Consider the following 26,994-nt stretch of genomic DNA (forward strand, 5'->3'; position numbering starts at 1 on the left):
TGGAGGGACGGGGTTTGTCTCTGGACCTGGGTCTGGACCTGGGTCTGGACCTGGGTCTGGTTTTCTTTGGTTTGTGATCAGACTCTGGTCAAAGTCAGATGGACCTCTCCTCTAACTTTAATTGGAAATGTTGACCACTGCTACTGCTAGCTGGGAGGCTAGGAAGCACTGCTGTTAAGAGGACCTGTTCTTTGCTGGAGGTACTGTTAGCTGCAATCTAACCGTATCTAACAGTGTAAGGCTAGGTAGCTAGGGAGAACTAATAATAGCTGGCAGGCTAGAAACCTATGCTTGGAGGCTAGGAAGAACTACTGTTAGCAGGGAGGCTAGGAGGCTAGGAAGAGCTACTATTAGGTGGAAAACTAGGAAGCTAAGATGTAGCAGGACACACCAAAACAACTAAAGTTGTCTGTTAAATAGTTTTTTCATCAGCGCAGACGTCTAGAACCTGGAGTCTAAAGTTCTTCAGATCAGTGACAACAATAAATAAATGCAGCTTTTTAAAGGCTGTTCCAGAGGCTTGAAAACACTCTTCTTTCTCTTCTTGAGTGTAACACTGACCTTTGTGTAACTAACAACCCTCCACTGACCTTTCCAGACCCTGTCGACCTCATACATAATTCCAGGTGTAAACTAAAAGAGGCTGAGAACAGACATGGAGCATAAAGCTGTGTTTCTGAATGACTGTTTGACCTCTGGGGGAGTCACCAAGGTTAGATTTGTTTACAGCTCCTCTGTGTCTGTATGAGAGCGTTCAGCATCAGCGTCATATCAGCTTCACTTTCACACACACACACACACACACACACACACACACACACACTCGCTTCTACCTTTCAACTTGCTTTCCAAGTCTAATTAATCCGTTTTAATCCCTCTGAAATGGACAGATTTGCTTCCCTTCACCTGGAGCTGCTTGTTGCTAAACTTGGACCTCAATCAGACACGATAATAAAACTGTAAAAAGAAAAACGCACGTTGGGATTATCTCCACATCTCAGCCTGTTCATTTAAAGGCTGATCAGCCGTCACTAATTAAGGAGGCTAGGAGGAGCTACTGTTAGCTGGGAGGCTAGGAGGAGCTACTGTTAGCTGGGAGGCTAGGAGGAGCTACTGTTAGCTGGAAGGCTAGGAAGAGCTACTGTTAGCTGGAAGGCTAGGTAGAGCTACTGTTAGCTGAGAGGCTAGGAAGAGCTACTGTTAGCTGGGAGGCTAGGAAGAGCTACTGTTAGCTGGGAGGCTAGGAGGAGCTACTGTTAGCTGGGCTAGGCTAGGAAGCTAAGTGCAGTCAGTCTAAGTTGGAGACGGACGGAGACGTCACTCTGAGCTTCAGGATGGAGGAGGATCATGATCTTCAGAGTCGGTCTTGACGTCCTGGATGAGTCCTTTAGCTCTGTAGACTGATCCACCAGTGAACAGCTGCTCAGGATTCCAGTGGAATGAGGTGGATTGAAACATATCGTTGGTTTAAAGCCAGCTGGTCAGCATTAATGACATGTTTAAATGTCATGTGAGGATAATGGGCTTATTAGAGGACAGAGACATTCTGTGTGAAGGACGTCAACATGGAGAGCAACAATCTGGACCCGGCAACACAGAGAGGGAGGATTAATGAGGAACCCAGCATGGACGGACATTGATGAGGCTCATTGACGATTAGCATCTCATTAGCATCTCATCACCTGAGAGGGCAGACGACAACACTCCATGTCAGCATCAGGGTAGTAGCTGGGCTTTAGAGGTCAAAGGTCAGCTCACAGACAGCAGACTACACCTGAGGAGACGTTAAGAAAATGACATGGCACACATTAAAACTGGTCTGGGTTTAAAGGTTGGTTTTAGACTTTAAAATAAAAAGTAATAAAAAAAAATATTTTCATTTAAAAAAAGAAATAAATGAAAAATGCTCAACAGGTAGATTTATCTTGAAAAACTAAACCAGACAGAAAAACTAAAGATTTAAAAAATATATATGTTAACTTTAGTTCAAACATGACACTCCAGGACGTAGACAGCCCCCCTCCAGTACATGTTCCTGTCCATGTAGATGTGTTGCTATCAGCAGCTCCAGCAGGAAGCACATGTAATTAACCCATGTGACCTGTGTGGTGTTAACGCTGAGTGTCTGCCTGTTGTTATCCTCACATTAGACACACTCAGAGCTGCCTCTGTCAGGATTCATTGCTCCGTGATCGTCACATAAATGCATCATTAGACACGCTCACATGTCTCTCTGACGGCGACAACACCGACTGACCTTTCCTTCTCTGCCTCTTGTTGTGAGAACAGGTTTTTATTCACTGGCCGGATGGAAACAACCTCAAGATTTCATCTGACGATTATTACACAGTGATTTAAATCAGATTAATGACGTGAAGGACGGTTTATCTGGTCGGTAGAAACAGAAGAATAAAGAAGATGATCAGGAAGGATTTGATTAAGATATTGTTGAGTTGTTCACGTTGGTTTGGTTCGTGTTCACAGTTCAGTCGAGACAAAGATCTGACACCCGGTCGTCAACGCTACGATCTAGCAAACTGTTTTGTGATTGAAAAAAAAAAAATAGGATTTCAAGAAGTGAATATAAAGGAGGAGCTACTGTTAACGTGATACGTGAACACCTGTTAGTCAGGAACCAGTAGGAACCATGTTCTAATGATAGAACCCTGTAGTTTACCTGATGAGTCTTTGGACGTCTGCACATGACAGCTTCATGTTAGTACGTAATGTAAAGTCACCTTCTGTTCGTGTTTTCCTTGGATCAATGTTTTTAGTCTAAAGCTCTGGAGATATCTACACACACAGGCTTTAGACCATGTGACTTGTTTTAAATAATATAATCCTCATTTTGTTCTAGCAGTTCTTCAGACTCTGAACCAGCGTCATCATCAGCGTCTTCCTCAGCGTCTTCCTCAGCATCCAGCATGGTGAAGTTAACCCTCCTCCTCTTCCTCTTGTGTCTTTCAGTCTCTGGACGGGTTCGTATTTGCACTAAACAAGGAGGGACGCTTCCTCTACATCTCTGAGACCGTGTCCATCTACCTGGGACTGTCACAGGTACGTCCTCCCCCCGTCCTCCCCCCGTCTGTCCATCATGTCTCTGTGTTTACCTCCACAAACCAGACATGAGACGGATCACTCACAGCTTTGGTTCTAGTCTCTCCCCCTCTAGCTCTCTCTCTTTCTCTCCCTCTCTCTCTCCCTCCCTCTCTCTCTCTCTCTCTCTCTCTCTCTTATCATTACCAAACACAATTCCCAACAAATTAAGGCTCATTTAAAATCTCATCAACTCGTTGGACGGTTGTTGATTTGTGCAGCGAGCGACGACGCATATTTTATTGCTGTTAGTGTGTGTTAGTGTGTGTTAATGTGTGTGTGTGTGTGTGTTAGTGTGTGTGTGTGAACTCTTCATTGTACTTTGTGTCATCTCGGTGATGAGTTCTGTGTCTCAATCGGTTCGTCGTCCACCGTCTCCTGTTAATAGAGACAGACGTCCGTCCTGAAGGTCGACACATCGACCTTGGAGACGCTAACGAGTCTGTTACTGACGAGCTGAGTGTGTGTGTGTGTGTGTGTGTGTGTGTGTGTGTGTGTGTGTGTGTGTGTGTGTGTGTGTGTGTCTCAGAGCAGACCTAAACTGTGTCGTCATTAATGATCTGATAATCCACTAGTTACTGACTCCACACAGCGCTGGGTTCTGGTTCTTCTTCTACTACTGACAGCTTTGTTCTTCTTGTTCTTGTTCTTGTTCTTCTTTTCGTTCTTCTTCTTCTTCTACTTCTTGCAGCTTTGACGCTAGCCAGCCTCCATTAAAACAGAAGAAGTCTTGGTTCACTACAGAGCTACAGCTACTAACTAGTTCAGATCATTCTTGGCTGAAGCTGTCTAAATAAAACAGGATCCTGTTTGGTAATAAAATAAAATGAAACCCAACAGAAACGTTTGGACCGTTCTAAACACTAGTCACCAGTAAACTGCCTGATAAAACCTGACGTATAAACCGTATGTGACAGCAGTGACATCAGTTTGACGTGTCAGGCTTCACAGGGTTAAACAAATAATATTCTGTCCTGTAAAGTGTCTCTGGAGCGTTATAATCTCAATAATGTAAAAATAAAAAGGCCAATCAGTTTACCAAATTAAAGAGGAAGATACATCACCCCTCCTCTCTCTCTCTCTCTCTCTCTTACACTGTGTCTCTATCTCTCTCTACCGTGGATTAATTCCTCTCTAAGATTGATTGATGATTTCTATCAAATAATTGATTAATTGTCAAATCAGGTCCCTGAAGCTCCTCTGCCAGCTCTGTCGGCCCGGTTATCTTGTTCCCTCGGCTTTTATCAGCTGCTGAGGAAGTGGCACGCCGATTTAAAAAAAAGAAAGAAAGTGCGAGAGAACGGGAGGGAGGGGGAAGAGAGGGGGAGGGAGGGAGCTTGTAATCCTACATGTGTACACAGAGTTCTTCAACCTCCATCCTCCTAATTGCTCTTCTTCCTCGTCTTCTCCTTTAATCACTTTTTTTTGCTTTAAAGGAAGGAAAATATATCACTAATTATTTTTCAACTTTAATTATATCAGAGAAAAAAATGGCTGCTGGAGGAGGAGGGGGGGTGAGGAGGGGGGTTAAGCCTTTTGACAAATTGACGAGGTTATGAATTGTCTGGCTCGGTGGGCCGGCGCTGAAACAATCTTCAGGCAGATTTATGTGTAAAGAGGATTTTGCGGCTTTAACTCGACTCTTTGCCGTCTCGTCGGGACGTGGCCGGCCAATCAAACAGGCCGTTAATGGAGTCATTAACAAAGAGGGGAGCTCTAATTAAACCCCCCTCCCCACTACCACCCCACACTTCTAATTTATTATTGTTTTAAAACTTTTGCTTGTTTTTAATTTCATTTTTTTTGGCAGTGAAACATTTAATCCTGACACTAAAATCCTCTTCTAGAAGGAAACAGCTGTAGAGACTCTGAGGACCTGGTTCATCAGTAAATCATTAGTTTTAGAAAGAATCTGTTCAGCTTCCAGGACCTTCCATCAGTAAACCATCGGTCTCCTCCTGATGGACGTTATGTCAAAGCAGTGAGAGACTTCAGATAATGTCCAACTGTCCAGGAAATCTTCCTCCTCTTCTTCTTCTTCCTCTTCTTCTTCTTCTTCCTCTTCTTCCTCTTCCTCTGGAGGGATGAACAGAAGTGAAGAAGGATGCAGATGAAGAAGAGTGTGTGGTGTTTTCTAGAGTTGTGTGTTTGGTCTGATTTTTGTTGCATTTGGTTGAAGCTCAATAAACTACGTCACCGTTTTACTGTTTCTGATTAAGTAGAGACGTTAGCGTTAGCAGCAGCGTTAGCGGCAGCGTTAGCAGCAGCGTTAGCAGCAGTGTTAGCGACGGCATGGATTAGCGTCGTGTTTCCTCGTCTTGTCTGGTTTCTAGGAGTGTTCTGGGTTTGTTCTGTTCTTGTTCTTGTTCTGAGGCAGCGTGTCTCCTCTTTGTTCTGTTGGTTCTACACATGAAGCAGGTGGAACATGTCCTCCTGTGGTTGGACAGCAGGACAGTCTGTGTCTCTGTAACACCCTGTTGATCCAAGAGCTGCAGCATCAACGTTACAGTGTTAGTGTGTGATGTCTGCAGCTGGCCTCTCACTGATCTAATTGAGACGTGTGTGTGTGTGTTGGTGATAATGTGTGTGTGTGTGTGTGTGTGTGTGTGTGTGTGTGTGTGTGTGTGTGTGCAGCAGATGGCTGTGTGTCCTCTGCCTGATGGTCCAGAGGAAAATAATAACCGCCTCGTCCCCGGCCAGACCCAAATTAGTCCTCTGGATCCTGGCCCCCGTTACGCCCCAACGTGGTCGCTGCCAGCTCCCCCCCCACGCCAGGAAGACATATGCAGCGGCATGGGAGGGCGCACACTGACACACACTGACACACACTGACACACACACACACACACACACAGACACACACTGTCCACATGTTTGACATCTATGTCTTTAAACTGACATCTAGTCCTGGCTTCAACGCGTCCTTGAACCAGAACCAGGACCAGGACCAGGACCAGGACCAGGACTAGGACCAGGAAGTCTAAAGGAATCAGACTAAATGTTTAGGATTCATTAAACATCAGAAAATACAGAAATATAAAAAGACAACAACTGAGAAAACTGTTGGAGTTTCTGATCTCTGAGTCTCTGATTTCTGAGAAAAAAGTAAAATAAATATACGTCTTCCATCAGGATTCCTTCCTTCCTTCCTTCCTTTCTTCCTTTCATCCATCCTTCGTCCTCCTCCTCTTTCCTCCCTCCTCCTTTACTCTAACATCAGTAACTCAACAATCATCTCCAGGTGGATGTAAATGTGATGAAATCTAAATCATGTGTGCGTCAGTCAGTGGAGAGAATAAATAAATAAATAAATAAATGATGGATTGACTCTTTAAATCCTTTTTTACACAGAAATGAATCTGAACCAGGACCCCCCCCCCCCCCCCCCCTGTTGTTGTTCAGAGGATTGAGTTGGTCTGCTGCCAGTCACACTGTTACTGTGTGTGTGTGTGTGTGTGTGTGTGTGTGTGTGTGTGTAAAGTGATTTGTTTCTGTCTTTGTCATTTAAAGCAGCTCTACAGCGTTTACACACACACACACACACACACACACACACGCAAGGTCAGTTTCATCACACACAGTAACACACACATGCAGGTCATTGACAGTGAGGCAGAGTCTCTGTTCTCTTTCACTGACGTCCTCATCCCCTCAGAGAGAAAGACTCTCCTTCACTTCTTTTTTATTTATTCTGTTTCTCTCACATCGTTTTCATGGACAAGACGTCGACAGATTAAATAAATCTGGATTAGATGTTTCAGTTTAGTTTTCTCTCCTTCATCTCCTCCTCTTCCTCGTGTGTTTGAGACGGGGAGGGTCGGCTCCAGGTCAAAGAGGGGCATCGTGAGAGATGGAGGAGGGAGGAGATGGTGATGAAGAGGAGGAGGAGGAGGAGGGAGGGAGGGAGAGATGCATGGAGAGAGAAGAGAAGAAGAAGAGGGTCAAAGTGGAGCGATAGATAGAAATGTAAAGGATGGATGGATGGAGGAGGGTTAAAGGAAGAAAAGAGAACAAGAAACATAAAAAAGAAAGGACGGAAGTTTTACCAGAGAATGGAGGGATGATGATGGAGGGATGATGATGGAGGGATGGAGGGATGGCGAGATGGAGAGATGGAGGGATGGAAAGATTCTGGAACAAAGAAAAGAAAAGATGAGAAGAGAAAGAAGAGAGAGAGAATACGAGGAGGAGAATGGAAATATGAAAGATGGAGAGATGGAAGGATGAGGGATGGAGGGATGGAGGGATGGAGAGGTGTTTAAGGAAGTGAAAAGAAGAGTGTAAGACAGAAAGACTGACTCCATGTTTGTTGTCCCCAGAGACGTATCAGGAGGCTGACAGGAGGTTATCTAGATCCTCTGAGATCTTCTGCTGCCTTTTGTTCCGACTGATCGCCATGGCGACACACCAGGGAGATGATGGGATGCAGCTTGAGCTCAGGGGAAAAAGCACAAGGAGAGAGTCTGTGGACCTTTAGTTTATTTTACTTTTGTCTTTTCTGAGAAAGAGGTCGTCTCGTTTGTTGAAGCGCTCCAAACAGATCATGTCCACTCCCTGGCCAGTTCATTAGGTACGCTAGTGAAGTCATTCTAATCTAAATAAAGGGTTGATGGACCTGGAAGAGATGATCAGATGGATCCATCTAAAGATAGAGGTCATCAAAGTCATCAAGTAGAATATGATTTATAATGATTTACAATAAGGATCGTTTTAGAAACTATTTTATGGATTAGGGTTAGGGTCTTTTTTCACTGGTGTACCTAATGAAGTGGCCAGCCAGTCTTTCAGCAACTTGTGTTCCTCTAAGAAACTGTTTCCAGATTAAGATGAAGAGTAAAACCCTCCTCTTCTTTATTTCTGGGGACCTTCTTGTTTGTCTCCAGCTGGTTTCCCTGGCGTACCTAATAAAGTGGCCGGTCCCTTATAGCTGTGTTTGTTCATCCATATTCATGCTGTGTCCAGACGCTGGGCGTTTAAGGACGGCTGCCATTGAAATGGATGAAGCTGCAGAGCGAGGTCAGAGGTCAAGCTCCGCCCGTATGGCGAGACGCTTCATACATTAGAGAGAGACGGAGGAGGCGCAGGGAGGAGACGCAGGGAGGAGACGCAGAGAGGAGACGCAGGGACTCTGACCTGCTGAAGGGCGCTGTCTCTCTCTCTGTTGGTTATTCAGCGTCTTCTTCTTCTTCTCATGCATTAGAGGCGTGACTGATGGCGGAGGGCGAGTCGAGGTTCTGACCCGCTCGCCGCCGCTCGCCCCTCGCCCCTCGCCCCTCGCCCCTCGCTCCTCGCCCCGTTCCACCTTAAAACACCTCGACATGACGGGTCTCAGAGCAGAGACGCTGACCTTCACAAGGACACCTGGCCCACACTCTGAAGTTTTTATTTCAAGAGCAGAGAAATTTTAAACCACGGTTTCCATGGTAACAACACTGATCTTCTTTAAACTGAAACTTGGGTCATGATCTGGCCTGGTCTGGTCTGGTCTGGTCCTCATTCCCTCCCTCCCTCTTTCCTCCCCTCCTTTGTGTCATATCATACGTATGATTTATTTATGTGACTTCCAGATTCCTGCATCTGGTCTGGTCTGGTCTGGTCTGGTTTTATCCAGTCTGGTCTGGTCTGGTCTGGTTTTATCCAGTCTGGTCTTGTCTGGTCCTGTCTGGTCTGGTCTGGTCTGGTTTTATCTGGTCTGATCTGGTTTTATCCGGTCTGGTCTTGTCTGGTTCTATTTTTCTGGAACTATTTTCTGCAGCGGATGAATCTCCAGCGCTGTAGAGTCACAGAGGAGCAGATGGAGGCTGGTTGTTTTCCTCAGATGTAAATATATTCAGATGTTCTTCAGCCATTAAAATGGTGACACATTCCTGAGGAGCTTCCTTTTCCTTCCTCATTTTCCATCACCCCTCTCGTTTCCTCCTCCTTCTCCTCCTCCTCCTCCTCCTCCTCCTCCTCGTCAGGTTCAGATTTACAGCCGGCCGTTACTTTGATGCGGGTGAAGCTGTAAAGAGATCAGCGTCGCCGTCGGAGACCAGAATTGATGCTTGTTTTATTGAAGTGAGAGGAGAGAGAGCTGTGTACATAAGAGAAGAGAGAATAGAGAATAGAGATGTCTGATGTCTGTGTGCATCAAGCATCACTCATATATACACACAAACATATATACACATATATATTTATATATATGTTTGTGTTCTTGTTCAGACAAAGGTGAATTGGAAAACTAAAATGTGTCTCTAAATATATATATTCTATGATTTAACTGTGTTAGTTAAAACTGAGGATGAGTAAACATATACGTTAATATCTGACACTTCCACTGACATGACATTTCCATATTGGAAACAGCTGCCAAAGGTTACTGATCACAGATCATAGACACATATATAATATACCTGGTCTTCATTAAAATGTGTCTCCACGTGCGTCTTCTTCTTCTTCTTCATCTTCTTCTTCTCCATTTTCACTTTCTTCTGCTTCTCCTCCTCCTTCTTCTCCACCTCCTCCCATCTACTCCTCGACTTCTTCAAACACAGAGGAGAAACTTTTCATCTTGTTCTTTCTCCTTTTGCTATTTTTTCTCCTCCACCTCCCCCCCTTTTTCCTCTCCTTTGTCTTCTTGTTCCTCTCCACCTCCTCATATCTGCTTCTCCACCTCTTCTCCTCCTCTTCTTCACCCTGCTTCTTCTCCTCCTCCTCATGTCTTATTCTGTCTTATAAAGTACAGGAGGAGGAGGTGAGGGGGAGGAGGACAGAAGTTTTGTTTTGCGTGTTCTCCTCTTGAATGATAATTGAGATGATTAAATGCAAATAAACAGATCGACGTCCAATCATTTTTATCGACGGGGCCCAGATTGATTGACACTCGCCATCCGGGCTGCGTTCAGACGATCGTTAGGAAAACATATTGATCAGGAGGAGGTGAGAGGAGCTCCTCCGAGGGTTTAATGTGAGTGATTTGAATTTGAAGCTTCCTTCAAGTTCCAGGCGTCCTTTAAAGAGGCGCTCAGGGTTATTTCAAGAGGACTCTTTGCTTGTTTGTTTGATAATCTATGATATCTGAGTGGCTTCTATAGGTCCCTGAATGCATCGTCAAAGCGTCCTAGCCATGTAGACAGACCTGAGTCCTTGAGGAGGTCATTTACAGGTTCTTCTGTTGTTTAAGTGTTTTGTAGAGAACGTTTCTAGAGTCCTTCAAGAACTCTGTCGCGTTTGAATCAGTCACCACATCAGTGTAGAGGAACCTCTTCTTCTTGAGGGTCAGTCAACACCTCATAGAACTTTTCCTAAGGAGTTTTTATTTCCTGATATCTATAGAACAGTTGTATTGTTCTTCTAAAAGGTCCATAAATGAATCTATATGAGCTGAACGAGGTCTTCTTCCAGGAGGGGGTTTCAATGAAGTCTGGTTTTTTATTTTTAATTATTTCAGGAGATACATGTTAGACGGTGAAGCTGCACCTCGAAGGATAAATCAACTTCCAAAGATCAGGGAGGGAGCGCAGGACGTTCTTGAGGAGTTTTGGAAACCTTTGAATGCTTTAAGTGCAGATACTGATGAGTCTAGAAGCTACTGAATTAATTAACAGTTGATCAGGCTTCTAATGGGACATGAAGGCTCTTGTCTCTGTCTCTGGTTGGGGTCTAAATGTTGGGGTCTGACTTCTGAAGTCTCCTCCATCTCCTTCATCCTCTGGTCAGAAATCTTTAGCTCCAGATCAGGATTTAAAACGTCTGACGACACATGAAGGATGAGGAACTGACATCAGGACTTTCTCAGCTGTAGACTGAACTCGTCTTAGACCTTTCCTCTCTAATGACACATTAACTCATCCTCTAATGCCTCACGTCGACCCAACATACAAACATGATTAATTCACGTCTTCTAAACTCACTCCTTCTTCTTCCTCTTCCTCTCTCTCTCTCTGTGTTTCCAACTTTTCAGATTCACCGACGCTCTAATGACACATGGGCTAATTTCCTAATGTCCCACAGAAATGTCTAGTTTACGCCTCGGTGTGACGGATACCCCGACCATTACGGGCCCTTTATTTACACTGGCTTTACAAATGAGCCCTAATTACTGGGTCTTAATGATGTGGTTGGGCGAGCGACGAGCGAGGGAGCTCTGCAGGGAGATAACGGAGGAGAGAGAGAGGGAGAGGAGAGGGAGGAAAGGGGGGAGGCAGGGAGGGAGGGAGGCGTTTGCTTGGAGGGTTTTTTGTAAATGTCAAGAGCAGAGAGTTGATGGCTTCATCAATCCTTTATCCCCACGAAACACCTGGAGGAGGAGAGGAGAGGGGGAGGAGGGGGACATTAGTCTGGAGAGGAGGGGGGGAAGGAGGAGGTGAGGAGATAAGGAGGAGGAGGAGGAGAGATAGAGGGAGGAGGAGGAGTGAGGAGGGAAGGTGGAGTAGGAGAAGAGGAGTCTGGGGCAGGGAGTAAGGAGGTGATTAGATAAAAGAGAGGGGGGAGGGTGGGGAGGAGACGCCCGGTTACTGTTGGAAGAACAAGCTAACAGTCGCTCCTCCTAGCTTCCTAGCCTCCCAGCTAACAGCTTCCTACCCGCCTAGAAAATAGTAGCTTTTCCTAGTCTCCTAGCCTCCAAGCTAACTGTAGCTCCTCCTAGCTTCCTAACTTCCCAGCTAGTAGTAGTTTTTCCTGGGTTCCTAGCCTCCTAGCTAACAGCTTCCTAGCCTCCTAGCTAACAGTAGCTCCTCCTAGCTTCTTAGCCTTCCAGCTAATAGTAGTTTTTCCTAGATTCCTCTTCTGTACCAGCTGGTCGCTGGTTGTCTTCTTTGTGGTCAGGATTTGGCCTCTGTTGATGCGTTCATTAGCTTTTTCGAGGGGAGACGATGATGATCCGTTCATTTTGACACTAACGTTTCACCTTTAACTTCCAACCGTACGAGCGTCATTTATGTTTTTATTTATTTACATTTCATGCTTCTGTTCGTCACATTCTGGGCATGAAACAAATCTTTCGGCGCACGCGTTCACACAAATCCCTCGCTATAATCGCCTATCAATTTGTCTGTTTTCTAGATTTAAGGGGCAGGTACTTTTACCACAATCCACCGGGGTTAGCGAGCGCATGCACACACACACTTTAGAGCCGGCGGTGGTCACATCGAGTTATGCTGACATGGCCTAGCATCTGCTCGGCAGCTCCACAATGACACCGATTTGCACTTAAATGAGTGGATTTAAGTGGCGCGCCGCCATTACCACTCGGCCATATGTGATCCCAGTGTCTTTATCCTGCATTACACACTGAGGAGGATGAGAGGGAGATGAGACGGAGGGGTGGAGGGGGGAGACGACAAGAGAGAGGGTGGAGGGGGAGGGCGAGGGAGATTAGGACAGACAGCAGCAGCAGAGAGAGAGAGAGATAGAAGGAAAAAAGAGGTATAAAGAGAAAGAAATGGATCTGTAATGAGAAAGAGATGGAGGAAGACGTTAGAAGACAGAGAACAGAGAGGGAGGATTTGAGGATGGAGGGTCAGGGAGGAAGGGAGGGAGGAAGGGAGGGAGGGAGGGAGGGAGGAAGGGAGATGTCCTCGAAAGTGATGAAACATTTTTCAGCTGTTAAACTGAAACTTGAAATATTTATCACAGTCCAGTGAAAGACGACGTTGTGTTAATCTGACGGACGTTTAATGCTCGACATAGTGAGGGTGGCCTGATAGAGATGAATGGATGAAGCTGAAGCTCAGTGTGGCGTCGCTGGTCGCCTCCATCTTGGTAGAACCGGATTCAGAGATAGAACGAGAACTGATCTCTGAGTTACTCTTAATAAAAGATCACAGACTGATACCTGATGTAGGACGTAGCATCAGTGCAGAACGACTGACTGAATCTAAAGATGGATGAGGCCTCCTCCTCCTCCTCCTCCTCCTCCTCCTCCTCCTCCATCCTGGTTCTGAAGCTCAGTGTGGCGTCGCTGGTCGCCTCCATCTTGGCAGCACCTGACCCCCCATGTTTACCACATTTCCTGTAGCATCCACAGGCACAAAGCTTTTATTCTCTGTGTTCTGTAAAATAAATTCCTTCGAAAACAAATTCATTTCTAGCGGAAATAGTTTCAAGAACTGTTGATGACAAAACCATTAGCATCAGGAGCTAACAGGCGCTAACCGCCCTTAAAACCGCCCTCACATTCAACAATTAAATCTGCAAAACAGTTTAATCCCTGACGTTGTTAGAATAATTTGTTAAAACATGAAGAAGATTTCAACTTTAAAACTTTTGTGGTTTAGCTCAAACTTCCTCCCTCAGCCAGTCGACTGCTCAGGTGCTCGCGATAAAAAAGAATCTCATTTTTATTCAGAGTCAGAGAGCCGGTCATATTTAAATCATAAATGTCATTACAGTTCACTTCTATCTATAATGAATCCACCATCACGTGAAGATTAGCCCAATGTGTCGTCTGTGGGAGCAGGCTCGTTAGCAGCGCCGTGATAACGCTGCTTAATTGTAATCATTATTTAGCTGCTTTGCCATTTTTGCTGCAGCTTCGCTGAGTCTGATAAAACTTTAATGAAAGATGGATGTCGCTTGGTTTCAGCTCTCAGAAGAAAACCTGACGCAGCACATGGGCTTCTCTCTTTCTGCTCAGTTTTTGAGGCTTTTAATTTAAACCTCATTCGTCTCTTTTCACTTTCCTACATTTCCCAGAATGCTCTTCAGCTGAGACGCAACTATTTGAGTTATAAACAGTATTTTAAATGTGTTAATGTATGAGCATGAATTCAAAGGCCTACAATAAATTTTAAGAATAAAATAAAATAATATTAATAGAAGAGGATCCTTTTTAATTTTTGCCTTTTGGTTGAAAACTGTTTGTGAAACGGCTGCCAAAAGCTAGTGACTGCAGAGGCTGGATAAATCCACCAGGGGGCAGATGACACGTTACAACATGTTAGTGATTACGTGTTTGAGACTAATCCATCAAATATGACTGAAAATACACATTTAATATTCATATAATTTAATAAAGATTACAAAACAAATAAGGATGGTACGTTTTATTGCGCTAGTCTCACAATGAATGCATTTAAATAATATAAGACATAAATACATGTATAATATTATAACTTTATTTAAAGGCTTTTGAGTCAGATTTGTGATCCATGAATAAAAGTTTTTATTTTTAGTTTTCTGCTCTGGTTAACTCTGTTAGTGATCATCACGGCCTTCAGTCCCTGAGTGTCTTTATCAATCAATAGTGTTTTTAATGGAACTCATGGAGGAGTGAGACGCCTCATGTTTCCTAATGAACACACAAACTCCACCGACACTAAGCGTTGACTAGATCAGATCAAATAACCGTACTCATCACTGTACAGTCACCAGTACTATGGAACATAAATAAATATGTTGGATAGTAACCATCTAAACTCAGTACCTGAACCATAACTATCACCTAGATGTAGACTTTACCCTAAAACAAAGTCTGAACAGGTTTAAACCCACAAAAGGACAACATGGTCCTGTAAATAAAGCAGCATTATCCTTTGGTCAACTACTAAATAATAAACTCTTATTCAAACGTATTCAAGCATTAGATAAAATAACATAAGATAATCTGTTAATTTATCCCACAGTAGAAGAATCCACAGTGTTGCAGCAGCGGATAGTTTAAGAGAAAAATTAAACATTAAATATAATTTATTTTTTATTGGCATCCATGGTGTTTCATCTTGGAGAGTGTCACCATTCATGCTAACATGAAGCTAACAGTCATGTCTATGTGAGAGGAAACGAGACCCCATCTGGCCTGCATCTTAGAACCCACAACCTTCAGGCTGTGATGCTAATGGAAATCTACCTCTTTAGTTTTAGAGGATGAAACACACTGATAGAGAGCAGCACTGACATGCTAGCTGTTAGCATCACCATTAGCATCACCATTAGCATCACTATTAGCATCACCATTAGCATCACCGTAGTTCCAGACACCGACCATCAACCAACAATCAGACTAAACTCACTGGAACAGTCCAGAGATTCACTGGAATGGTTTCAGTTCTTCTTCTTCTTCTTTGGGATTTTGTTAAAGTCGATCTACTGGTCGCATCACTGCCCTCTACAGGATGAATGTATTAACAGCATCTCTGTTTAATGAACTTCCTCGTTCATTATTAATGTTTCAGGTGTTGGTTGCAACACGTTGACGTATTTTATGCTAATTGATATTGTTATGTGTTGTTAACATTTGTATTCCCTAAAAGTCCTGCAGACACTAAACCTCGACACTTTACCTGAGTCCTCCTGTGACCTACAGCTCGTAACCGTCCCCGAACCTAAATCCAACTTTACAATCATTCCAACTTTAAATCGTGTCCTCACATCGTCTTTCCTGACAGGACGTAGACAGAAAAGAAGGAGGAGGAGAAACACGTCAAAATAAAATTGCTGCTCACAATTTACCTGGAGTTTGATTGGTGCAGGATTAGTGTTATCAGGTAGGCCGTCTGCAGCCACAGAGTAATTTGTGCCACAAGTGTGAATTAAAATCACGAAAAAAGAAAAATGGTCTCTGCAATTACTGCAAATCACTGGACGTCTCTGGACGTGAGACGGAAGGGCTCCTCTGGGTTTAACCACGATGCTTTAACAGGGTTTTACCTTCAGCACCCTGGAGCTCTGCTGTAATTGGAGTTCACTGACGTCCAAGAGGCTGCAGAGACGCAGCATTCAGACCAGATGAATAAATGTCTCCAGTGAGTTCTGGTCCCGTCCTCCCCACCCCTCAAACTGGCCACAGAGCCTCCTCTGGAACATCTGAGCTCCTTCATGGCTGTTTTGTGTGTTTGTTTTCTGGATGAATGAGTAGGTGGTCTTTAATGTGACCCAGGACTCATTGTGTGTTCACACTACCAAAGGAAGGAGGTCACGTGTCCCAAACCACCTCCACATGTGGACCTGGAGCTGGACGCTGGCGGTCAGATGGCCCAGGACAGATGTTGAAGGAAGGTGTTAGCGTAGCTGCAGCTAACTGTACCCGGGTGCTGCAGGCTGAACGTCCTTTTTGTCCCCTGTCTCCACCCGTAGAGCAGAGATGTAGTTTAACTGTAATGGGCCGGCAGGGAGAGCGAGCAGATGGAGCATAAAACAAATGCAGCACACATCAGGGACCGGAGCCTGAGTGTGTTATTGGACGGCTCAGGTGTAAATTAGGAGCTGGTAGAGAGCTGATGGTGGTGTGTGTTGGTGTGTGTGTTGGTGTGTTGGTGTGTTGGTGTGTGTGTTGTTGTAGAAGTGATCGATCACGGGTTAAACAGCTGCTTGTCAGAGCTCAAACACATAAAGAACGAGATGCTCGGTTTCTTGTCCTCTTCTGTTTCTCTCTGGTTTCATTTCTTCATCATGAATCGATTTATTTTGTTTTTTTTAGCTTTTTATGAGTCGAGTGAATTTACAGAACAAATGAATTCTGAATACGCATCTAAAGAGCATCCCGTGTCCTGGCATCTGCATCTAACGTCTGCAGCAGCTCATGTCGTTTATCCTTCACATTTCATGGTGGTTCTTCCTTCCTTCCTCCTCCTCCTCCTCCTCCTCCTCCTCCTCCTCCTTCTCCTCTTCCTCCTCCTCTGCTGTGCGCCACCATCATCATCTTTCAGGGCTTGTAGCAGGGAGGGAGTGGTGGGGCGGCGAACCCAACGCACCCGGGTGGAAAGAATCAGAGTTTACACATCGGCGAGGTGGAGAAATTAAAGATGATTTATTTTTTTTTACTTTCTATATTTTCTTTATCTGGAGGAGAATTCATTACCAGGAGCAGGAGCAGGAGCAGGAGCAGGAGCAGACGCTGTCAGCCAAGAATAATGACTAATGTCTGACTGATAACTGAGACACACAAACACACAACACATGCACAATAAAAACACACGGTACACAACGCGTTAAAGAGCAGCGTTTCACACACAGCGTTAATACAACAAGCTTGTTCTATACTCCATAAGAACAGAGACATTAGTTCTCTCTCCTAGGGCTGCAAGAACAAGAAAGAAGTTCGTTCTGGTCATTTCTATTGGCATCTCTATTTTTGACGACCGTGTTCATCGGATCACACCGTTCATTCAGCATGAACCCACACACAGTATGCTAAGTACTGCTAATATTAGCATCTGGGAGCACATTAACCACACCCACGTCTAGTTTCTGACCAATCACAGAATAGTAACCGGTCAACACACCTGCCCGGTTGATGTGTCGAGAACAAGCTGCAAGAACGAAATGACGTGAACAAACTTCTTGCTTCTATGTCACAGCCGCCGTGGTCTCAAAATTAATCTGAAATATTTTTGCGCGTCTCAAACAAAACGTTTGAAATCATCTCTTCCCACTTTAACCTGTGGGAGACACCATCACAGACGATGTACGGGAAGCTATGAAGTTATTTGTGTTGTTAACTAAGATAACAGACGTTATCTCAGGTTTTTAAAACCTGATGTTTGTGCTTTTGATCTTTTCATCCATGGATATTTATAATTATTTAATGAGAGCTGGTTAAAACCTGGAGAAAGTGACCACAGACGTAACTTGAACTAGCTTAGCTTTATAAGCGGTAGCTAGCAAAGTTAGCTTGAAAGTCAAATATAAATTAGTTTTACTTATAATTAATCTTACATAAATCTTGTCCATTGAACGCCTCGTCTCAACAGCTGATGTTTAGTATAGACCGACACAGGCTGCTGCTGTTTGTCGTGTTACTACAGTAATTTAAAGACGGACCGATGCTCTTAATTTATGTAAAAATATTTCATATGAATTGTTTTACGGAGCGGTTGGCATGGCAACTGGTGGTCGCCATTATGTCACCTCCTGTTTATATAGCATCAAATAACTAAATAAAATGAAACTTATCCAGCATTCATCAACATTAACGACCTAAAATGACAGAAACCATCCTTGAAAGAATTCATTTGACCTGTATTTTAGTGTTTTAGCCAGAGTCCCGCCCACTAACCTGGAGGGGGTGGGGCTTATGACCTATACTGCAGCCAGACACCAGGGGGAGCTCTACTTGCTTTATCTTCACTTTAGAGGAGCTGTTCTATCTTTATACCGTCTGTGTGCTCATACCATAGTTTGGGTCAAAATACAATCCTTTTCTAGAACAAACTTTCCTCCAGAAAACAATCGTGGTTTTATTTTCACGTCTATTGTTTCCTCATATCAACATGAGTCTGCTGCAGCTGCTGCTCTGATGTTTAGAGACATGTAACGTATACGTACAGTTATTCCTCCATGCATGCTGCATACTTCCAGACGTACACAAATCTAATTTCAGTGACACACACACACACACATCTCCGTCAGGTAATAACCTCCCCGTGCCCCGATCCAGAGGAAATCAGCTGGAATGTGAAATTGAAAACAAACAGTCATTTCAGATAGTGAAGCCTCTCCGTCAGCCGCCGTCTCCCTCTCCGTCTGAAGCCACAGATCACATCCAGATATACAGTGTAGCTCATGTTCCCTAAATCCCTATCTAATAGACAACTCATACATAATCAGACGCAGCGCTGAGGCCGAGGCCGAGGCTGAGGCTGAGGCCACGCTGCTGAGGCCACGATGCTGCTGCTGCTGCTGCTGCTGCTGCTGCTGATACCCAGCACCATCAGCTTCATCAGCTTCATCAGCATCGGCTCCGTCAGGGAGGAGACAGAGCGTCACCCAAAAACTTCAGCTCCATGTGATCCGTCCCAGTCGTTCATGTTTAATCTAGATTACTGCTCAGTCTGGTCAGAACAACGTTGGATCCTAACGTCTCCAGGTTCTTAAACAGCTTGAGACAATTTTTTCTGTTATTGACGCTATAGAAATAAAACTGACCTGAATTAATGTTTGTAAGTTGAAATATGTTTAAAAAAAGAAGCTGCTCAGTGATCAGTGAATTATATCAGAGACATTTATGCTGAGTGTTAACAGAATATATAAAAATAAACCAAACATAAATGAAACATTTAAATAATACGAGAATTATCTGTAAAGATTAATAATAATAATAATAATTTATAATAACGTCTGACTGTGAAGCATTAGTTAATAATTAATTCATCATTTATAAAGAATTACATTAATAGACATTAGGAATCAGTTTATAAATGCTTTATTCTATTATGTCTAATAATTATAGTTTCATTCATGTAGAGGAAGAGAGGGAGAGAGAGGGAGAGAGAGAGAGAGAGAGAGAGAGAGAGAGAGAGAGAGAGAGAGAGAGAGAGAGAGAGAGAGAGAGAGAGAGAGAGAGAGAGAGAGCAGTGTATTCAGTATTTTGTGTTGTTCTTGTCAAGGTCACAGCTGAATGAGGAGATCCTGAGGGAACACCACTGAGTGTGTTGGTGAGTCTGATTGTGTTGTGACACGACTCAGTGTTTCCCTGTGTGTTCTAACATTATACTGAGTGTGTGCGTGTGTGTGTGTGTGTGTGTGTGTGTGTGCATTTAAAGCCCTGTAGGGGCTCACAACGAGCTGCAGCGGCGCATTCCAATCGCTGCTCAATTAATTGCCCTGTAGACACACACACACACACGCACACACACACCAGCACACACACACACACACACACACATTAACAGACAAACACACACAGACAAACACACAGACTGAAAACAGTATCAACACGTGAACTGAAGACAAACACTTTTATAGAGAATTAAAGACAAATAAAACAAGACTCACACCTCCTTCCTTCCTTCCTTCCTTCCTTCCTTCCTTCCTTCCTTCCTTCCTTCCCTCAGTCCCTCCTTCATTCTGTTCACTCCTCTTCTTCCTCTCTTCTCTGGTCCTTCTTCTTGTTCTCTGTGTATTTTCTCGTCTTTGATGCGTCGGATGATTTTAATCAGATGTTTGTCGTGTAAACAGACTCTGTGTGAAAGTCTTGTGGTTTTTAATCAGGACATCAGACGCTGAATTAAAGTCGATTCCCCTGCAGTCCTTTACATCAGACTGTTAGTTTCTCTTCTTCTTCTTCTTGTTTCTGTGTGTCGTTAGCAGACGTTTGTTTCGTTTATCTGGATCCTCCCGGTGGACGGAGTCTTCATTTAATTTGATTTGTGATGTCTCCTCGTTCTCTTGGTCTGTTTCCTGTTTTGCATTTGTCTCGTCGCTGCCAGTCAAACACTGAATCTATTAATTCTTCCTGTTAATCTGGATTATTATCGACACTCAAAACTCTGGGATTGAAAGCGTTAAAAGGAAGACATGGAGGTGTTTGATGTGACTCCAACCTCCAGCCTCTCGTCTTCATCAATCATATCAAACGCTCCCGTCGACCGTTAGTTGATCTTCTTCTTCCAGACACATTTGGATTTTTGCATAATTTCCAAAAGGATGTTTTAATTTGACTTGTTTGATCAGTTTCAGCTCATCACAGACATTCTTGGAAGCATGAGTGTTTGAAAGCGTCAACAAATAAATAAATAGAGCTGATGTGTGCTGGTGTTTAAATGAGGGACTGTATTAGTGGATGATAAACCAACACAGATGACTTTTATTCCTGCTCCGTGTGAACGAGCTCCTTCAGCTGAGGGATGTTCAGAGCGGCGCTGCAGCATTAAAATGGCCGCTTACTGCCGGCTGTAAACGCTGCTGTGAGAATGAATGGAGGATATTTATAATAAATACACTTTTATTACGGCTGCAGGCTCATATGTTAGCGTTTAGTGGAGAGAGGACGTCGCTCCTCTGTCCTCGCTCTCTTCTACTTCACATTTCATCCGTTTAGTCAAATTTACGCCGACGTCACTTTGTAACCAAAACAGTTTATATGATGAGAAAGACGAGACGTGCAACAGTTCAAACAGACCAGGACGTCTGTGAGCAGGACATGAAATAAAAAATATTAGAAAAATGGAAATAATAAATAGACTAATTTTATACAAATAAAGATTCTAAAAACTATTTGCTGCATTAACGTTTGGAAACCCTTTCCCAAAGTTTCAGGACAGATGGTGGTTTTTGGTTAAACGTCTTTACGCTTCAGTCCAATGTCGACTTATTCAGTATTAATTGAGTTTATATTAAATTTTACTGAATATTCCTGAACATTCATCAGTGCTGCAGGCAAATAAGAAGAATTAAAAGACATGCTAGCAGCTATTTGAGGCTTTGAGCTAAAAGCTAATGGCCCTGCATTAACAATGACAATGCTAACATGCTAATATTCCAGGTGCAGTATTTGTGCATGTTTTCCATCTTTTATTTAATAGCATGCTGAAGTTAATTCACGCTGGAGATGACGTAAAGCTGAGAGGACGTTTTTGTTTTCTTCACGAAACTAAGTAGTAGACAAGAGTTGAACTGGTGGTGGCGCTACATGTAAAGTCAGAGAACTACCAAAGTTGCAGAGATTCATCCTCTGGGGAATATGAATGGCTGCACCAAACTTCATGTCAATGCATTCATAAGTTCTTGAGTTTTGATAAGAAACGCTGTCGTGTGTTGGCACTGCACCGTGAAAAATAGACAAAGACACACTGAAGTCAATTTATGTCTTCGTTTTTTTCTTGACACTAAGTAGTAGACAAGTTTTTAACTGATGGTGGCGCTACATGAAAAGTCAGAGAGCTACCGAAATTTCTGCGATTCATCCTCTGGGGAATATGAATGGCTGCACCAAATGTCCAATCGATGCATCAATATGTGTTTGAGCTTTGAGGAGAAACATAATCTGATTGGCGTTCAGTTCTGTGCTGGCGCTGCTACAAAAACAAGCCTTTGGTGAAAGTCACGCACATGCACAAAGAAAAGCGACGCCAACGTTCACACACACCGTCAGTGAGTGTAACCTTGAGGCTTATTTAAACTGTATGTGTGTGTGTGTGTTCTTCTGCCCTGAGGGCCTTTCAGCCGGATGTGAGAGATTTAGCCTCAAGCACAAACACACACACATCACCTGAAGCTCAGCGCGAGTCATTAACACACCAAACAAATGAAATCTCCTCAATAAAAGGAATAAGCAGCAGTGGACGTATTAGCATGAGAAACACGATAAAAGTGCTCCTCCATTGTGTCCTTATCTGAGTCCCATAATGCACTGGGAGGCCCGGGATTGGCCCCGGCGTTTGGACATACGACACCGGGCTTATCAGTGTCTGGGGCCCTCGCTCTAAACGTTCAAAGACCACCATTGTTGTGAGATTTGGGGAGAACAGAGGAGAGATTTCCAGGTCTCCAGAGCTGCACGGTGGATTTCGAGAGAGGGCGAGGGACACTGAAAATATATGGCTGAAAGAGAGAGAGAGAGAGAGAGAGAGCTGATAAACACTGAAAGGAGGACAGAGGACAGACAAACAATCAGCAAGTTGTTCAAGTCCATGTGTGAGTTTCATTTCTGAAAAAACAGAATCACTATGAGACGCTTTTTATCTCTGAGCCTCGATATTTGGAGGTTTGGATTTCAAACTCAAAGTTTATTTGTCACAGAACGACATGTAGTGAAATTATTTTTATGAGCATCCTCGTTAAAAGATAATAATATATAAAACGTATAAGGAAACACAAGATCATACTGTATAATGTACTATAAAAATATATATATATCTAGTTGCTATGAGAATATAGGTCCAGGAGTGAGAGTGTGTCACACAGTATCATATTTACACCGATCAGGCATAACATTATGACCACCTTCCTAATATTATGTAGGTGACTCATCAGAGAATGGACATGGGCCTTCTGAGGGTGTCATGTTGTTTGTGGGGGGACCTTTGAGGGGAGGGGCCTCTGTGGATCATCCCACAGATACTTGATCAGTTTGGGATCTAGTGAATCTGGAGGCCAGGTCAACACCTTGTGCTGTTCTTCATGTTTTTTTTTAGTTGTTCCTAAAGTGTTTTTGTGTGTGTGTCTGTGTCAGGCTGCATCCTGCTGGGGATGGCTGCTGCCATCAAGGAGTGTCATTGCTATGGGGTGGGGGTGCCTGGTCTGGTCTAGGTGGGGGTGCCTGGTCTGGTCTAGGTGGGTGCTACATGTCTAAGTAACATCCACACCAATGAATGCCAGGTCCAGAAGTTTCCCAGCAGAACATTGAACTGTCACAAGATGGTTTAAATATTTACTTCTCCTGTCAGTGGTCATAATGTTGTGGCTGATCACTGTATACATCATGTATAGATTCATTTAGAGCGTTGAAAGAGTTCCTCCTCTGAACATCTTCAACTTCTGGAGATCTTCTTCTTTCCTGTCATGTCTCATGGTGCCGTCTCTTCCTTCTTCTTTCTTCTCAACACTGTGGTCAGGATTAGAGCGTCACACTACTGAGAACAGTTGAGTCAGAAAAGAAAACAGACTCCAGAAACGTCACATGGCTCCTTGATCTAATCTTTCTTCTCTCACTGAGCAAACAGAAGCTCTTGGTTTTAATTTAAAAACATTTATATACCAGAAGACCATCTTATTAGTGTCTGCTTCATTTGTTTTCCACATTGTCACCATCTGGACTGTGATGCTGGACGTCACTATGACGACGGCTCCCAGGCCTCCAGACCAGAGCGATGGTTGACCCCTGGTTTGGTGTGATTGTTGACCTGCACGTTATCTATAGATGTCTGAGCAGATTTAATTAAGATCTCATTTAAAACTCAATAAGAAGCTCCTCTCAAAGAACGGCAGCGTGCGCCCTCAATGAAAGTATTACGACAGTTTCTCTCCTTTACAGATTCAATAGAGCTGCTAAATATAATATAAGAGAATGAGTTTATTCTCATTATCATCGTTCCAGTGACTGAGATCTGTTTGAACTTGTGTCGGATGCTGGAGGAAGCTGGATTAGTGTGATTAGATCGTTAGGAGAAGGAATACCAGACACCCAACAAAGCCTGTTGACTTGTTTTACATTAAAACCACTTCCAGCAGTTAAAAAGTGAAATCCTAGTTTATTCTGGATGGATTTTAATTTGAAAAACTCTGAAAAAGTTTGGATTATTTTTTTAGGTTTTCACAATAAAAGCAAGAATTTCTGTGACTCGCTGCCCTCTAGTGGTGACACCAGGATCAACTGGTCTGTGGTAAGAATGGAAATACATAGCTTTGGAAGTGTGTGTGTGTGTGTGTGTGTGTCCTCTAAGCCCCTGCGGCTGGACCTGGAAAACCCTGTTTGTGGTCTGGTTGTAAATTTACGCTGAACCAACACGCTGACATGAGACCCAGCAGAGTGATTTAATCCTGTGTGTGTGTGTGTGTGTGTGAGTGTGTGTGTGGGTGTGTGCATGTGCATGTGCATGTGCATGTGCATGTGCATGTGTGTCAGTGTGTGTTACACCTGTCCCGTCCTCTCTGCTGGCTTAAGCGTGTGATTTGATGTTTCAGCCTTGCCTTTTGTTGTTGTTGTTGTGTGTGTGAGTGTGTGTGTGTGTGTGTGTGTGTGTGTCGTCTCTTGACTCCTTGAATCTCCCAGAATGCACCTCACCTACAACCTCAACCCATCACTGCACAACCTGACTCCTGAGAGAGAGAGAAAGAGAGAGAGAGAAAGTGAAAGAGCAGATGGACGAACGACAAAACACACACACACCACCATGCTGTCGGTTCGTGTGTGTGATCAGGGTTTAACAAGTGAGCAAGATGAGGAAGCTTTGGTGATGTGGGACACGGAGACAGTGTGTGTGTGTGTGTTGTTTGTGTGTGTGTTGTTTGTGTATTGATCCCAGTGAAGGATCTCTTACTCTCCTCCGTCCCTCTCGGGGTTAAGACCTCACTCACAGTCGTCCCTCAGCGTCCAGTCATTTATCATAGATTTGAAAAGGTCTGTTTATCTGTTTATCCCCTGGTAACACACACACACACCCACACACACACACACACGGGTGATGTCAATAACACACACACACACAGACACACACAGACGGGTGCAGTCTACTCTGAGTCTGTGTTGACGGACTTTTTAACATTTAAAGGAAAGAAATGTTCACTTTATATTTATTTAATCATCCAGACCAATAATAATTAAATGATTCATTAATATTAATCTGACTCTATGATCACTGGGCTGTGTATATAGAGAAGTAAACGATGGATATGTGATGCCAGACCAACATCCCATAATGCATCACTCTCTGCAGAAGACTCAGGCCTGAATAAAATGAAATAAAATAAAAAGTCTTTTACCAGGATCAATATGAATAAAATAAAACGTCTTTATCGTTGTTTTGTGACTGTTCATCTCTTCATAGTCACACCTCCTCCCCGCCTCCCCCCTCCCTCCCCTTCCTTCCTCCCCCCTCTGCCTCTCGTCCTGATGATGTGATTGGTTTCAGTGTTTTGTTTTTGCCTAATAAATCACCATCTATCAGAGCCCAGCTGACACACACACACACACACACACCCACACACAGAAACACACACTAAAACACACACACAGTGGCAAACAGTTCATAATGGACGGTTCATTTGTCATCCTCTGAGCTGTTGACAAGGAAAGTGTCCTGGATATGGACTGTTTGTGTGTTTGTGTGTTTGTGTGTGTATTGGTGTGTGTGTGCGTGGGTGTGTGTGTGTGTGGGTGTGTGTGTGTGTATTTTCATGCTATATTGACAATAGAGATCCGTCCCCATTCATCTGACTGATAACACACCATTGCTGTCAGCTTCATCCTCCCACAGACACACGTTCATCTACGTACTGTAGAAACACTCACACACATTTCTACACAGAATTCATTAACAAACAAATTAAACTTGTGTTAATTAAACTCTAAATAAAATAAAATAAAATAGGTCAGTAGAAGCTCATTTTCATTTTATTTCCATCAAGAGGAAATTATTTAAGGAGATTAACTGATGAGAATAAAACAGAGAAATACTAAATGTGCTGCAGGTAACATTAACACCTGATCCTGATCCTGGTTAGAGTCCAGGTGTGAACACTGATCTGGTCTCTAGTTCTTTTGTCCATTTCTTCCTTCCTCCATAAATAAATCAGATCTTAACATGTGAGAGTCTTTCCATCTTGCTCCAACATCTGGATCATGTCTCCAAGTCAACCAGCAGCTGTTGATGGTTCTGATCCAGCGGTAGGTAGAGATCCATTAGAGACAGCAGCTGCTACAATATTCTACTGACCACATGATGGCGCTGCTGATTTACAGACACACAAACTGAGATCAGATCTCAAGTGCTGGCTGGGGACGCATGTGGAGACACATTTATATTAAGACCAGGTAGATGGACAGGTGAAACTGTAAAGAGAATTTTCACCTGGATTTCTGCATTCTTGAAGTTCTTGAAAGTTCCCACAGCACATGAAGGCATCATCTGTAGTTACATTAGGTGTTTTAAACACTCATTTAGTTTCCAAGGTAACCTTCACATCTTTCTGTCTCTTATCAACCGCTACATTAATGGAGCTTTGTTTGTTCTGACTCTTGAGTCAGTCGTCTGTCGTTTCTCCTCGTTGGTCGGATTCAGGAGGCCGGTGCTCCGTGAATCGTTAGCAGCAGAGTAATTATGCGCTATCAAACTTGGAATATTACACCACTTAGCTAATGTTTAATGCTGTAATTAATTCTGAACCCGGCGAGCCAACATCAATTTATTTGATTAGTACTTTGCAAAGTCACACAGAGGTTTTTTACTGTTTTTAAAAGTGTGTGTGTGTGTGTGTGTGTGTGTGTGTGTGTGTGTGTGTGTGTGTGTGTGTGTGTGTGTGTGTGTGTGTGTGTGTGGCTTTCAAATGTAAATTAAAATATAGAGAGTGAGGATGATTAATGGTCCAACATCTTTGATTAGTTAGTTTGTTTTTGTTCCTTTTCACAATAAAACTACAGAGATTTTAGTTTTTATTTCTGAACTTCAGGTTTATTTAATGTGACACCATCAGGATCATGTCTGTAGAAAATACAGAAGAAGAAGAAGATGTTTAAGATGTTTGACCAGAAATTAGCAC

At 43.5% G+C, this 26,994-nt stretch overlaps 1 protein-coding gene across 1 annotated transcript in view; it reads left to right on the forward strand.

Moving 5' to 3' along the window:
- npas3 (neuronal PAS domain protein 3) overlaps positions 1-26,994 on the forward strand; it is a gene marked incomplete at both ends in the record, with an annotated part of 113,286 nt that overhangs the window by 45,158 nt on the left and 41,134 nt on the right. The window contains one exon of the mRNA XM_084568479.1: positions 2,968-3,057. Coding sequence (XP_084424605.1) covers positions 2,968-3,057 — 90 coding nt within the window. The remainder of the gene's footprint in view (positions 1-2,967; positions 3,058-26,994) is intronic.

The sequence above is a fragment of the Chelon labrosus genome, assembly GCF_963514085.1.
Source record: "Chelon labrosus genome assembly, chromosome: 20".
Taxonomy (NCBI): domain Eukaryota; kingdom Metazoa; phylum Chordata; class Actinopteri; order Mugiliformes; family Mugilidae; genus Chelon; species Chelon labrosus.